Raw genomic sequence first — 15202 nt, forward strand, 5'->3', positions numbered from 1 at the left:
GAAAATCTAAAAGTTTTAGTAAAGAGAAACACGGAGAGAGCGAATAAATATTGGTACCGTCGCGTCTCATTATTAATCTTATTTTTGCGGTATCCATTATTTAGAGTAATATAATGATAGTATATTTTAATAGCGCCAAATAAGACAAATGTTGGATGCGACAAACCACCATAATTAGAGAGAATAAAGTGGTTAGGCGCGGTAAATTTTAAGGTGAGTAAAGATAATGATACTTATTAAACAGTTCTACCTAACTAATGTACTATATTGTTGTGAAAACAACTATTAATTAAACTTCTTTCTTTTACGTGTACTATTCTTGATTGACTTCTCTGATTGGAGTTTTACCTTGGGAATGTTTTCTGCGATTTTAATTTTTTTCTGAGGAATTGCGGTTCCTGTAGACTTGTTTCTCATAATCTTTCGTTTAAATGCAAACCCAATACTCATAATTAAATGTTTCTCTGGGTATCTTATTGTATTTCCTGCCCATCTTAGGTAATTACTATTTCTACTGGAGCGCTTGGTATCGTCAATTACGGCGAAGTCTACACAAACTGCTATTAGGTCTTCTCCTTCCCATGTAGTAACCTTTTGTGTGTATTCAGGGAAGTTAGGGTTGGAGTGCTTGAGAAGTCTTCGTTTTTTATCCTTCGAGATAAGTTCGAAACTTGCAGGCATTAATAAAGATGTCATTGATGTGTTTTTATCTAAAAGGCTAGAGTTGTGTTTTACATAACCAACTTTGACTGTTCCGATCTCTCCTGGCTTGCTTATAGATGTGCTTTTCGATGGTTGTCCAATGGTAACTGTGGATATTCCATCACTACAGAATAGCTGGATGGCAGTGATTTGCCCGAGTGGTCCAACATGTTTCTTCTCCTTGTATGCATGTGGGAGTGAAAGTGTACCATTTTTTAAAATCTCAAAGCCCTGTTTACTATTATTTTCAAATGTGCTATATCCAATCCTTTCGATGTGAGTTCCATTTGGACAAAGGAATGCAGCTGAGAAGCCAGGATACTTAAGTCCAAAGGACGGTGGATTAGTCATATCACATGTAGAAACAATTTTATTCTGATGTATTTGGGGAATTCCAGTCTGAATGAAACCTTCGTAAGGCAAAATAGCAAGTGGAGGAAGTTTCTCAAAATATGACCCGAACGAAACAATACTAAACTCATGGTGTTTTAGAATTCCTCCTCCAAGATTAAGCAAACCAATACAAACACCTGACCAACGCCCACCTCTCCAAATTCTTGACTTATGATTGCTAGTTTTTGGCCTTATTTTTAAAGAATCTAAGGCTTCAACAGCCGAGCTATATGATTTAACGCCTTCAACTTCTAATTGTATTTTTGAAAGTGGACGAGATTCATGGACAAGTTTAAATATAGTTGGGTCTCCAGGCAAAGTTCGTAAAAGCTCTTCAGTAACTTTGATTGAGTTTTCTTTTGTTAATTCACGTTTAACTGTCGCGATTTCATCACTAGTTAGTTCTTTATACCCCAATAGAACTTCATGAATTTCGAGATTACTTTTTGAGTGGGTCGGAGTAGTGTCTGATCCAACCTTTAAAACGGATTTTCCATCGCTACAAAAAAATCTCATTGCTCCTATAGAGCCAAGTGGTTCTTTACCAATGTTATAATTAGAGCCTTGACCCAATCTAGTAAAAGATTCAGTTCCTCTAATAATTTGCCATGCAACTTCGACTCTATTTATTACGCTTTTTTCAGGACATCTGAAATTGACAGATCTTAATAGAGTTTTTTTGCTTCTTGAACGAAGTTCACCAGTCATTATTATCTCTTCAGTTTGTTTACTAAAAAGTAGTTGAGCACGAGGAGAATGAAGCATACCTGGACAAATAAACTCTTTTGAATCTACATCCAATTCTCCGTTTCCTTCAGAAGAAAATCCATAGTAACTACTGATTTCTTTTCTCGAGGTCGGTTGAAAAGGAAACTTGAACCCAAATCCAATATTATTAATGGCACCTCCACTTGTAATGTCTACACAAACTTTTGTGAGTACTCCATTATTCCAAATCTTTTTTCTTTGGTCATTCGGGGGATATCTTTCTGAAATATAATTTGATTTGTTTTCTCTAGATTCAAGCTGCTTGGGTGAAATATCATTTTTTTGAATAACTTGAAACATTGAAATGGGAAGGTTTGCCTCAGGTATGAATATTGAATTTGAGGAAAAGTTTTTGGATGGGGAAACTAATATGGATTTAATTTCATCATAAGAAACGCTGCTTTTTGGTACAACTGTATTAATAATTTCATAGTTGTTTTCTTTGATAGCTTCTCCTTTTTGATGAGATTTTATTTTCTCTTGGAAACTTTTAGCTTCACCTATTATAAAGTAATTTTCAGAATCATTTCCACAATCAAATTTTATGGAAGTGAGTTTTCCTGAAATATTGTTGATCAACAATTGAATCCTTTCCACTGCTAGACCAGGTGGACATTCTATGGAGCCTTGGAATGATCTTAAACTACTTCTAGCCTCAATAGATTCCAAATTGTGTTTACCAAATTTATTTTCTTGAGTGATTTCTGTTGGCTTAAGCATTTTATCGCATCCAAAACTTTCTCCATTACGCTTTTCAATCTTTACACTTGAGGTAGTGATAATCTGTGGAAAGTGTGGCTTAATGCTTTTTGAAACCTCAAACCCAATACTGGATATAAGTAGAGAACCATACATTATTCTTCCACATAATCCTTCAAATTTGTCTCCTGAAAAACTTAGTCTTGAATTTATTGGATTTGATTTGTATATTTCAGGTAATAATTTTAAAATATTTCTCCTCTTGAAATCATTATCCACAAATTCATTTACATTTATGAAGACTGGCCCAAATGTAAACCTCTCTACATTTTCAGCAATTTCGTGTTTGCTTTCCTTTTGTTTAGCGTCGTTCAGATATGCTTTAACTAGAAGTTTCTCAGTAGTGTAACCTATCAAAATAGAATTGACATTCCCCAGACGTACTTCTGCTGTTCCAAGTACTAATTTTTGTTCAGCAGCATCTCTCATATTTTTTTCAGCTTCATCATTTACTAGTGAAGAAGTTACCTCCCAATCTTTGACGTTTGGGATTTGGTCCTGTAAGTTCCAACTTGTGATATTTTTGAGAGCTTGCCCAATAGAAAACGAGGTTATATAGTCACTACACAAAAATCTAAACATTATAATCTCTCCATTATTTACAGCAGAATCTATATCATTATCTTTATTATTTAGATCCATACCAATTGATTCTTTACTAGAAGAACTCAGTGAATCTATAAATGAATCTGAAAAGGAAGTGCTTTCATCTTTAAACTCAGTTTCATCAGGCTTTAAAACAGAAGATTGTTTATTAAATTTATTCAGTTGGTTTGAAACGCTTTCTAAGCTAACCGCTGTAATCTGATCTCCCATTATAGCATCTATTCCAATTATTCGATGATTATTTGGACACTTAATATGGAAATTTAGATCTTTTGTATTTGAAGGACTTGCCCCTGAAATTTGATTGCATCGTTGAAAATCTGGTTTTAAAAAGTCAATTTCTGGAGTCCCTGTATAAACTAATCCTCTATATTTATGCTGAGATAGAGGGCGTTTTTCCAGAAATTCAACTCTAATATTACCTATTATAGGGGCTATATATGACGAATTTTTTATAAGTACACCACAAACTGATGTGGGAATACTTCCAACAAATGTTTGACTTCTAAATAGTTGTTCAACAGGTGAAATAAAACTAAGTAATTTTTCGGAGCCTTTTGGTAAGGCTTCTTCTTTTACTACTTGAATTAATCGTAAAATTGGGGTTTCAACGTCATATCCAAAAGCAACTTCGTTGATTCCACCATTTGAGTATTTTCCTTTTATATTTTTGGAATTGAAATTTTCAGATCCCATGTAAAATGAAGAATTGCTATCGTTGCAAATAAATCGAATCCCTGTTATAAATAACTCCAGAGAATCTGTAAAATATTCCACTCCAGTGATTTGATACCCTTCTGGGCATTTAAATCTAATAACTTCAGCTTTTCCAAACCCAGTTAGTTCATTAAAAGAAATAACAGATGGTTGGCAAAGATCTTTGTTAAATTCATTATAGTTAGAAACTGATAATTCTCCTTTCCCGGTGGAACTGTAGCCTTCGTAGTTTGAAATTCCATAAGAGTGAATCAACTTTAACAAAAAAATCAATGCTATCTTTAGCATTGTTTCTCTATATTTACACATATCTACTTTCAAATTTAAACTAGATCTTTACAGTAATCATTTGCTTATCACTATTCAGTTAACTATATTTCTATTCTTACATGTAATTCATATTGTTTTGGGCGCGATAGATCCGAATAACTCTTTAGACCCAATATTAACAATGAGATACTTTAAAAGAAATCTCGAATAAAAACGGCAAATTAGTCTGTCACAGTAATTAACAACAAAAATAGGAAACTAATATAGATGAATTTCAAGAAATATATCTGCCATTTTCGATTCAAGTAATATAATAAGGTATTAAAAACAACTGGAAGAAGGTGAATGAATATTGTAAATTCGAGAGATTAGTAAACACAAATCCTTATTAATATAATAGTGATCTATGCGAAACAAACAAAAATACAAAAATTGGTAAACTGTGATTTTTGGAGGGATGATCAAATTATTTGTATATAATTAAATAATAGAAATAAATTTACTTAATTACTAATTATATTAAAATATTAAGACGCCAGTCCATTAGACGTGTACCTAAGAGGCGGGAAGGCGTTTAATTGGATTAGGAGTTGCGAACCCTCTACAAGGCAAACTTAAAGTTGTGATTCGAAAATTTAATATTATTTGCCAGATTATTTTCTTTTTTGTAAGACCAACATGAAATTACTTTCTTCATTGTACACTTTGATTACTTGCTTTCTCATCATCTATGTTGTTTCGGCAACAGAGTTAAGCACAACCAACAATGATGCGCCCATTAATGCGGTAGGATCTACAGGAGCTATTGCAGAAAAGACAGATGAAATTGATTTAGATAACTCTCAAATTGCCGTAGACTCTAATGGTGTGTCTGGGTCGGACGATTCTTTAGGTTTAAAAGCCCTGGGAATTCATACTACTACTGAACTTGATACCAAACCAGTAGATTCTATGGAATCTGAAACTACTTTATACACTACTGAAACTAGCACCCAAGATAAGATAGAGGAATCTGTTAAACAATTGGAAGATTCAATGCCTTTGGAGGGAGCCCCGGATGCAATTGAGATAGCTTCAACCACTGCTGAATTATCTGGTGATGAGGGAGTTGAAACACTTGGTGATGAGGCATTTGATAAGAAATTAGATGACCAGACATCTTTTGAGCAGAAACCCACTGATTTGACATTTGATGATCAAAAATCTGATGATCAAACATCCGATGATCAGACATTCGATGATCAGACATCCAATGAGCAAACATCCGATGATCAAACATCCAATGATCAAACATCCAATGATCAAACATCCAATGATCAAACATCCAATGATCAAACATCCGATGATCAAACATCCAATGATAATATTGACTTAAGTGAAAAACTAGACGAGAAGGACCAGGAAGAGACACAAGAAAGCTTAGTCATACATGAATATGAAGTCCCATTACAATTGGCTTGTGAAACCAAAAAGTTGATTTGCCACAATGTTTCTTCATCCAATGCAATTACTATTCAGGGATCTAGGAAGGGATCTGCCTTATTTGCAAGCTTCGATTCCAGTATGATTCACAGCTCTGGATTAACCTCTGGTGATGTAGTATCTGCTACACTTGTATTGAACAAAATTGGAGGTACAAGAACATTACCAGTTCGAATTGATGTTTTAAACTTAGAATCTAAGTCATCTCACATTTCCAAGTCCACAGTTTTAGCTACTTATCAGGCGGTTTTACCAAAGACCCAAAATTCTCCGGTTAGTGTTGATGTTACACCAGCTATACATGAACTTTTAGAGAAGGCAAAGGATCATGACAAGTTCACCGTTTTGGTTTCTGCCTACTCTAGGACGAGATTTGGTGATATCTTGACCTTCCCAACAAAGGACTATCCAAATGGATTATCATTGAAGCTCAGAGTTACAAAATTACCAAAAGACTCCTCTGCTTCAAGATCGGAGCCTGCTAAGGAAATTCGGTCACTCAGTGATCGCATCTTCTCTGGATATAATTTATACATCGCGATGGGAATTCTCGCAACAGTAATCATAATTGTTGTTTCATTAATGATGATGTAAAAAGATTTCGAAACATAATTAGCTTCAGAAACTATATGTTGCTGATGCTACTTGTAGTTGGTAAATCGCAAAAGTTCACTAGATGTTACTTTATATCTTTGTTTTTCTAATGTTTATATTTGATAAACTCTACTACGTAACTATAAATTTACTGAATTATCTATGTTTTTCCTCTTTCAAAAGTCTAAAATGTCCTTTTAATTCAAGGTACGAATCTGATTCTTTTGTTGAGCTATCTATTGATAAGTGTAAATCAAACGGTTTTTCATAAAACAGTCAAATAGTCGTTCTATAAAAATTTTGCATAAAAATAGAGATGAATAGAAGAACATTTGTTTAAATCAAGCAATTAATAAAGATTGATTTTTCATTCTAACAATTTTATTAAAAAATAATATAGACCTACAGGCTTAAGATTGCAATTATTAGATGCGCCCGCCTAAGATCATTTAAGGCATATGGGGGACAAGAAGTTGCCTCTTTAATAGATCTATTCAAATATTGAGATTGTTTTTGAGTAGTTGGGACAGGAGAAATATTAATCAAGCTGATTAAGATTAAAATAACTAAGGAGAATCTTAGCATTGCTTGAAAAAGAATAGTAAGATGGAGAGAGGTTTGAAGATGTTTTTTAACGGCAAAACATGTTTGTTATTGACAGCATGTTTTGCTTCAACATTATCGGTTGTATACGGAGCAATTGGAAACTTCCCAACAATTGATTTTGTAGAAGGTCCATTAAAACCATATACTCCAAAAAAGCCAAGCCTTGACGCCTATAAGACAAGGGGTGAGCTTGCATTCAGTGATGCTTTGGCAGCATCTCAAACATTTACAACAGGTTTTGATGGGCTTTCTGATTTGGATGTAAATACTGATGGCATTTACTCAAAGAATTCAAGAACAATTGAAAGGATTCAAAGAGCAACAAAACTTGAGGTTGAAATTGCTAAAATATTGTTCTGGAGAATAAAGACTGATGCTGAATTGAGTGCATTTGACGTATCTCTTACTGTTTTAGAGAAGATAGTTATGGATCTTTTCCGTAAGTATGGTTTCAGTGCTACTACTTGCCAGGCTTTACTAGCAAAGGAGAGCATTCCAAAAGAAAAAGCTATGGAATTTTGTTACAACTTGGAACCATTTGCATTGTTGGAGTGCCATGCTTTAACATGGCTGGACTTTTCAGTTGTAATGGACATTAAGTTTAGAATGAAAAGAAGAGGTATGTATTTGGAAACAAAAGATGTTTGTAGGCTTGTTGAACGAGTTAAACCATCTTTAATTCCTAAGCCTGAAAGAAAGTCAATCTTTGGAAAGTGCCAGACCGTAGTAAATAGCGAGTTAATGAGAAATTATGGTGTAACCAATATGGATGTTGACTTGATTTGTACAGTAATGGATTATACTATTCAGCCAGCTTGTGCTGATCTTTCTAAAGATGAACTCTCTGAGGTAATGAAGCTGGGTTTACATTTGGGTAATTTTATTTATCCAAGATTATTCCCGATATTTGTATCCGATCTATGTATTGCCAGGAAAATGATGAAACGTGGCCCAAGCAGGGAAAAATGCAGAAATTCATTGGTAAGAGTACTAATTGAGAGAGCCGATGAGTACGCAGAATCAGTCGTAGCAGACAGTTGGGCATTGTATACTGAAATATGGAGGTCGTGTGCTTATGTATATAAACGAAAGGCAACTGGGGCTGAAAAGGCAAGACTTGACAGGATTTTCCCAAGAATTGCATTCGGATCTATTTGGTCAGACAGGAAATATAGGGGCCATAATGCTGATTATCCACCATCGGATCTTGCCAGTATTCATGGTGAAACTGTTGAAGTTGCTCCAGATGTGACCGAAGATAGTGAATTAGATTTAGACTTAACTTCAGAATCATCTATCGATCTTGGTTCTGGTGTTAAGACAGATTCTTCAATTGAATTGGGTACAGATGTTGGATCTGAATCTTCTATTGATTTGAGCTCAGATATGTCTGTTGAACTTGAAGGATCAGAGGGAGTTTCTCTAGGCGATGATTCAGGTTCTGGTAGATCTAAGTACTACAAATCTTCAAGAGCCGCGGCAAGAAAAGCTGTTGCACCAAGAGAGAGATGGGTGTCTTCAAAAACAAAGGCTTTGGAAACCCCCGACCAATTCCTGTGGTCATCAAGGCAGTCAGTTGCTTTAAACTCTGTTCAAAAGGCATGGGCACAAGTATTGTATTCATTATATAGTCAAGAAGGCAATAAGGCTTATGGAATTGAAGACTTTGAAATTATTGCAAGCAGAATTGACCCAACAAATTTGCAAAGATCATGTTCTAGACTTATTTTCGCAAAGATCAAGAAATACCCGGGCCATCAAAGGGATGGAGCCGGTACTAGATTTTCTGAGACTACAATTGCAAACTGGTGTGCGGCTATAGATGGTGCAAGAAGCAAGGCGTGTCAGAGCCTTTCAGTACCTGCTCTTTTATGGTCAAAGAGCGTTCTTAAATCATTGTCTTTAATGAGAGATGAATCAAGCTTTGCAATTGATTTAAGAGACATTTGCAGATTTGTAAGCAAAGTTGAACCATGGACCTTTACTAAGAAGGGTGGATTCACTAATCATTGCATAAGTAGCCTTTCTGAGCCATTATCCACAGCAAAACATTCAACTCAGATATCATTCCTTGATAAGTATAAATTAAATGAAAAGGAATCTAAGCAAATGTGCTTACTCCTTAAACCTGCTAACCACAAATCATGCACTAAGCTTTCATCAGGAGATCTTACTCTTGCATATAAATTAGCTTATGAGTTGGGCAAAATTCATAATAAAGAAAAGAAGTTACAGGTTACTTACGATTCTACTTGTAGAGTTATTACCAGAGTTGGTAAGGAAAGTACTATTGAGCATTGCATTCTTGCAACTGCAGAATTTGTAGGTTACATTGCTGTTGATAGCGATGTTGCTGGCAAGGAATTCGAAACTGGTGTAGCCAATGCATGTGAAAAGATATTCGAAGCAAAGGAACCTAAAGAAACGTCAAAGCTGGCTAACTCCATTATTGAGGATGTTTATTCAGACATTGCAAAGCATATGCCACCTCAGCCACAGGATTATGATGCTATTAGGAGGAAAATTGTTATTGGCGATGAGCTAATAGAGGAAACGAGGGAAATTGGAGGATTTGATCGTGGAGATTTTGCTAAAAGAAATGCAGGTTCAAGATTGTTATCATCAACTTACTTCAAACCAGTTGGTTCAAATGAAGAAGAATTCTGGACTCCATTTGGATTAGATCCTGCATTAATCAAGAAAGATGTTTATTCCGGGATTGGAGCTGCTGCACCTGTGCCGATGGATGACTATTATGAAAAATCTGAGTTTCAATCTGGAATTACAATGGATAATCAATGGATTGAAATTCAGCAGACCAGTTTTAAAAAGTCATTATCTGATAGGCTTAGGGATGAGTTTGTTAGAACTGCACCATCCTCATTAGTTGTTGAATCATCTAACATTCCGGAATTTTCAAAACTTGTTGATGAGATTGATTTAGCACCAAATGCTATTTATGTAAGTTGTGTTAAAGTTCTTAAGAAACACAAAATACGCTCTGAAGTTGCTGAGGTTGTATGTAAGAGAATTGATCCATATGCAGCACCTGCATGTAATGGTTTAATGATTGTTTTGCTCGACCATGCTGAATATGTTCACTCATATCTCACATCATTGGTGAAGAAGGAGGCATTTGATTTATCTGACTTCTGTAAGGTTATGCACGCATTGAATCCATTTTCAAACAGGTCTGGAGAAGTTGGAAACATTTCAAACAACTGTGTTAAAAACCCAGTAATGTTTAACTTCCAAAGGAAATATTCCTTGTCAAACAGACAAATGACAAAGCTGTGTTCTAAATTAGATTTCACACGTACTGAGTCATTTGCTAGATTAAATAGCTCACAGAGGGCAAGAGTTATTTCATCTTCAAAAGCCATTTCTTTATTGATTTCTGATAAGTACCAAGAAGTCTATAAGAAATTTGGTGGAGTGTTCTGGGCAAGACATATTCCAAGAGTTTCGGTTTCAAATATGATCAATTTGATTTCTCATACTGGGGAGGTTGAGCCTGTTAAGGAGAAATGCGAATATGAATGTCAATCTGGAAGCCCATTCTTCTCACGAGTCTTAGCTGACACTGAGATCTGTTACAAATCGTGTATGTCATTACCAGGTTTAGATGGGAGACCTCTTGTTGGTGATGAAAAAGTAGGTTCAGATTCACAATATTCTGGTTTGAGACCCAGGACTTACCAAACCTATGATAGATACGGTTCTACCACAGAAAAACCATTAACAAAAACTGTCTGGTGGATGGCTGACCAATAAATAAACTTCTGGAGTAAAATTGAAAGAAAGCAGTATAAAGGTTGAGTTTTAACAAATCGATATGAATTATTTCAATTGATCGTGTTGTTTCAAGATCTGGAATTGGACATTTCTTCTGTTTTTACAGTTTTTTGTATATCGAACTTCTTCAGAGTAATTCCAGAATGATTTAATGATCAGGTAATACGGATCTAGGGCATGATTTATTGCAACAATTATAGATAAGTTTTTTCCCTGGATTACTAAAAATGCAATAAATAGATTTAGCAGCCACTTTAATGTTAGAAACGAATGATGGGTGACATATTTGTCATATTCCTCTTCGTACTCACGTTAGCGTTATTGGAGGTTACTCTATTCTAGAAACTTAAGAATTTTCTTTTACTTTTGACTTGTAATCAGTGTCTTTTTTACATGTTTTCTTATTTTTTTGGCGGTATAATTTTGTATCTTAAAGTGTGGGGGGGGACTTAGGTTAGATAGGGTGTGAGGATACTAATGCTTATTTGGATACAGCTATTGCGTGAATTAGGTTTTGAATTAACTCTTGAATCTAATAGTAACAATCAATAAGCTTATTAAAGAAAAGGACGGAAGCTTTTTTGGAGTTAAGGATATATTTGTAAACCTGAATGTTCTGTGAATTAAACTTCTGATACTCTAAGAAAAGTATATTATTGGTAATACTAAATAGTGTTTAGTTGTTAGGTAATAGAGATGCATAGCGATAAGATTGAATCAAAACCGGTCAGAGGGTCTATTTTTCCTCCTAATACAGATCAGGGAGTATACTTGGCTGCAACTGATATTTCGTATCAAATTACTAATGGTGTTTTTGAACAGAGCACAGCAAGAATATTATCAGGAATAAAGTTCTTTGCTGAGCCAAAAACTATGACCGCAATTTTAGGTCCTAGTGGATCTGGAAAGACTTCTTTGCTTAATATTTTATCTGGAAGATTATCTTCAACTGGTAACAAGCTGGTAGGAGGTTCGATATATTTGAATGGAAAGAAGGTTACAAGTAAGGATTTAAAGTCTCGTTGTAGCTATGTGATGCAAAATGAAATAACCATTCCATATTTAACAATTCAAGAGACATTGCTTTACTCAGCAGAATTAAGATTACCATTTTTATCTGCAAAAGAAAGAAGGGAAAAGGTTAGAATTTTATTAAATGATCTGGGTTTAGTACATTGTATGCATTCAATAGTAGGTGACGACAAGGTAAGATCAATATCAGGTGGTGAACGTAAAAGAGTTATATTGGGTACTGAGTTGATCAGCGACCCACAAGTGTTGTTTATTGATGAGCCAACTAGTGGTTTAGATGCATTTATGGCTTTTCAAATTTTGCAGTTACTAATAAAGTTGGCAAAAACTGGAAGAACAATTATTTGTACAATACATCAGCCTAGAACACAAGTATTTCAAGCATTTGATGAAATCTTGTTATTATCTAGGGGAGAAATGGTGTATCTAGGCCCATCAAAATCATCGGTGGATTATTTTTCGTTAATTGGGTATCCTGTACCAGAAAATTATAACCCAACAGATTACTACTTGGATTTGTTGGTTCCAAGATCAAGTATGGATAAATTTGCAGATAATCGTCTTCATTCGATTACTTATGAACAGTTGAGAGTGTTGCCAGAACTATATTTATCGTCCGAATATAATGATAGAGTAATAAGAAAAATAGATGAGCATTTGAATAGACAGTATTCTCAAATTCCTGAGCTTTTATTGTTTTCGAGGACTAGTCATACATGCTGTGGGTGGATAAGAAAGAAGCTACATGCTTTTAGTGTTGTTACAAAAAGATCTTTTATGAATAATGCAAGGAATACATTGGGATCATTAGTTTTTGGTATTTTAGTTAATGCTTTTATTGCGGTTGTAATTGGAAGTATTTTCTTTAATTTACCTTCATTTAGTAATGATGCGGATGAATCTTTTTTACGTGCTGCTAACATTATGGGAGCACTTTTTTTCTCTGTAATGACCGCAACATTTGGAGCAATGATAGCATTGGAATCATTCGCAAGATTTAGAATAATATTTTCTAGAGAGAGGGCAAAAGGTTTGTATGGTCCTGCAACATATATATTGGGTAAACACGTTGGCGATTTTATCTTTGAAATCGTTCCAATTATGATATTTAGTCATATATTTTATTTTATGAGCAATACTAACTCTGTTTCTTATCCAGACTGGAGTATTTTAACTCAGTATCTATGCTATCAGCTAACGATATTATTAACTTCCTGGGCAAGCTATGGTTTGATTTATTTCATTTGTGGAATAACAAAATCATTGGAACTTGCATATGGAATAGCTCCTCTGATAATAATATTTTTTGTGATAGTATCAGGTTTCTATGTAACTGTTAATAAGCTACCGTCATGGATTTCTTGGGTCAAGTACATTTCGTTCCAGAGATATTCCTACTCGGCCTTGGCAGTAAATACATTTCCAGCTAACAATATATGGGGTCTTATTAAGACAGATGATCTACTTAAGCAATTCTCTATTGACCAAACTTCATTCTTATTTAATGTATTGATCTTATTTATTTTGGGTATTGCATACCGAATATTTGCTTGTTTTGCATTCACTCTCTTTTATCGAAATCTTGGTTTAGAATGAAGGTACATACAGTTTTTAACTATCAATTTTTTGGAGAGTGGAATTTATTATTGTTTAGGTTTAACATGTAATTTTTATATTTTGTTTCCCTAAGCAGAGTTTAAGTTTCCGTTATTTTTGCAATATATTCATGATAAATCCCTAGATAGAAATGAGTAAATAATTAGTTCTAACTTCGAATGCACAGGATAACATTAAGGTTAAATTTAATAGATTTTATCATTAATTTTAATGAATATTTGGAACTTTTCGTGATATTAGGATTAAATCACTCTCAATTGTAGATTTTTTTTTAAGTATGTTTTATACTGTAATTTAATTTAATAATTTGTCTATTCTCTATCATTGAACCATTAGCTTTATTTTTAGCTAATATATTTTTGGTATTTAACACTTGAACAGAACAGCTAAAAATGATTTTAAATAAAGAATTAGTTGAAAGGTTTTTTTACAGGAAGAATTTAAATAACAATGAATGATGTTATATTAAAAAGAATTTATTATACTCTTCTTGTTAATTTGCAATAGATACCTTTAAAAACCAAACAGTAATCGATTAATACTTTCGATTGATTAATTTGTATTATTAGCTTAAATGAATCAAAAGATGAGATCTTAACAACTTAACGATAAAAATAGCAATATTTTATAAACGTTATAATTGATTTCAAGAGTTAATATTTAGGTTTCTTATCAATTAATCATTATTTCATCAAAAAAATTTAAAGATATTAACTTATTTTAAGATATACCTGATATAAATGTAATTATAATTAGGAATTTATATTAAATTTATATCAAATATCATTTAATTTCAATTTTTTAAACGGGTAAACATACTAGTTTTGGGAGATTCAAATATAATGCTTGTCTATATTTTCAATCAAATGTTAAAGATCTAAAAGTTACAGATTATAGAAAGGAATTAAAATGACATTACAAAAATCAATAAAAACAATAATAAAGCTAAAAAATTCTCATAGTAATTTATTGTTTCAGAAAAATAAAATACGGTGAACATAATCAGTTAGAATTCTGGATTAATCCTAAGAATTTTTTAAAGGCTTAATATTGAACAAAAAAAAATACATTAATCTGAAATAAATTACAGAGAATAATTTCAGTAATTTTATTTATTTAATGTTTAGATATTATATTTAACATAAAATTGAGTAATTTTCTGTTATTGAATAAATATTAATATTTTTATTTGTTTGTAAAAATTATTTTTTGGGTTTGTATAAATAAAAAATAGTTATTTAAAAATTACTATCAAAAAATGAAATTTAAATATAACAGTTTTTTTAAAAAACTGGAATTCTTATTAATTTTAATGAACTATTTACTTTCATTTAAGCTACTGAATCGAATTTAACCTTGAAAAAGTACCAAGAATTTTTACTTATTCACGATAATGTTAGATTTTTCAGTATATTCAAACAGCTAATATGCTGTAGTAGTAATTTTGACAATAAAAAAGGATCAGGAAAAGTGAAAACTGTGTTCTAAAAAAAATCTTTACCTATTTAGAATTATTGGGTAAAATCTTTAAAGACTCTGATGAAAATTTTAGAGAATATGGTTCTTAAAGTGGTTAATAACAAACATAAAAATAAAGATAATAAACAAAATTCATCAGAAGACGTTGAGAAATAATTCAGAGTATTTGAAACTAAAAATTCTAGTCTTTTAATTATACATAATTATTAATATTAATAATTTCTAAGTATTTCAATGTTTGTTTGGTGTTGTCTATAGAGTTTTAGGTTTTTAGGTTTAGGTTTTAGGTTTTAGGTTTAGGTTAGGTTTAGGTTTAGGTTAGGTTTAGGTTTTAGGGTTTTAGGTTTAGGTTTAGGGTTTAGGGTTTAGGTTTAGGTTTAGG

General features: G+C 33.0%; 4 protein-coding genes across 4 annotated transcripts; 3 read left to right on the forward strand and 1 right to left on the reverse strand.

Annotated features, from left to right (window-relative positions):
* Window positions 1-285: 285 nt before the first annotated feature.
* cubi_02668 (uncharacterized protein) lies at window positions 286-4254 on the reverse strand (the record flags this gene model as incomplete). Its single annotated transcript, XM_029019679.1, has 1 exon — window positions 286-4254. The coding sequence occupies one exon, from the start codon at window positions 4252-4254 to the stop codon at window positions 286-288; it is 3969 nt and encodes a 1322-aa protein (XP_028874799.1).
* A 639-nt stretch (window positions 4255-4893) lies between these two features.
* On the forward strand, window positions 4894-6291 carry cubi_02669 (uncharacterized protein; the record flags this gene model as incomplete). Its single annotated transcript, XM_029019680.1, has 1 exon — window positions 4894-6291. The coding sequence occupies one exon, from the start codon at window positions 4894-4896 to the stop codon at window positions 6289-6291; it is 1398 nt and encodes a 465-aa protein (XP_028874800.1).
* Window positions 6292-6915: 624 nt separating this feature from the next.
* On the forward strand, window positions 6916-10671 carry cubi_02670 (uncharacterized protein; the record flags this gene model as incomplete). Its single annotated transcript, XM_029019681.1, has 1 exon — window positions 6916-10671. The coding sequence occupies one exon, from the start codon at window positions 6916-6918 to the stop codon at window positions 10669-10671; it is 3756 nt and encodes a 1251-aa protein (XP_028874801.1).
* A 717-nt stretch (window positions 10672-11388) lies between these two features.
* cubi_02671 (ABC transporter protein) lies at window positions 11389-13320 on the forward strand (the record flags this gene model as incomplete). Its single annotated transcript, XM_029019682.1, has 1 exon — window positions 11389-13320. One exon carries the CDS (start codon window positions 11389-11391, stop codon window positions 13318-13320), a length of 1932 nt encoding a protein of 643 aa, XP_028874802.1.
* Window positions 13321-15202: the final 1882 nt, after the last annotated feature.

Source organism: Cryptosporidium ubiquitum (genome assembly GCF_001865345.1).
Source record: "Cryptosporidium ubiquitum isolate 39726 chromosome Unknown contig_13, whole genome shotgun sequence".
NCBI classification, from domain to species: domain Eukaryota; phylum Apicomplexa; class Conoidasida; order Eucoccidiorida; family Cryptosporidiidae; genus Cryptosporidium; species Cryptosporidium ubiquitum.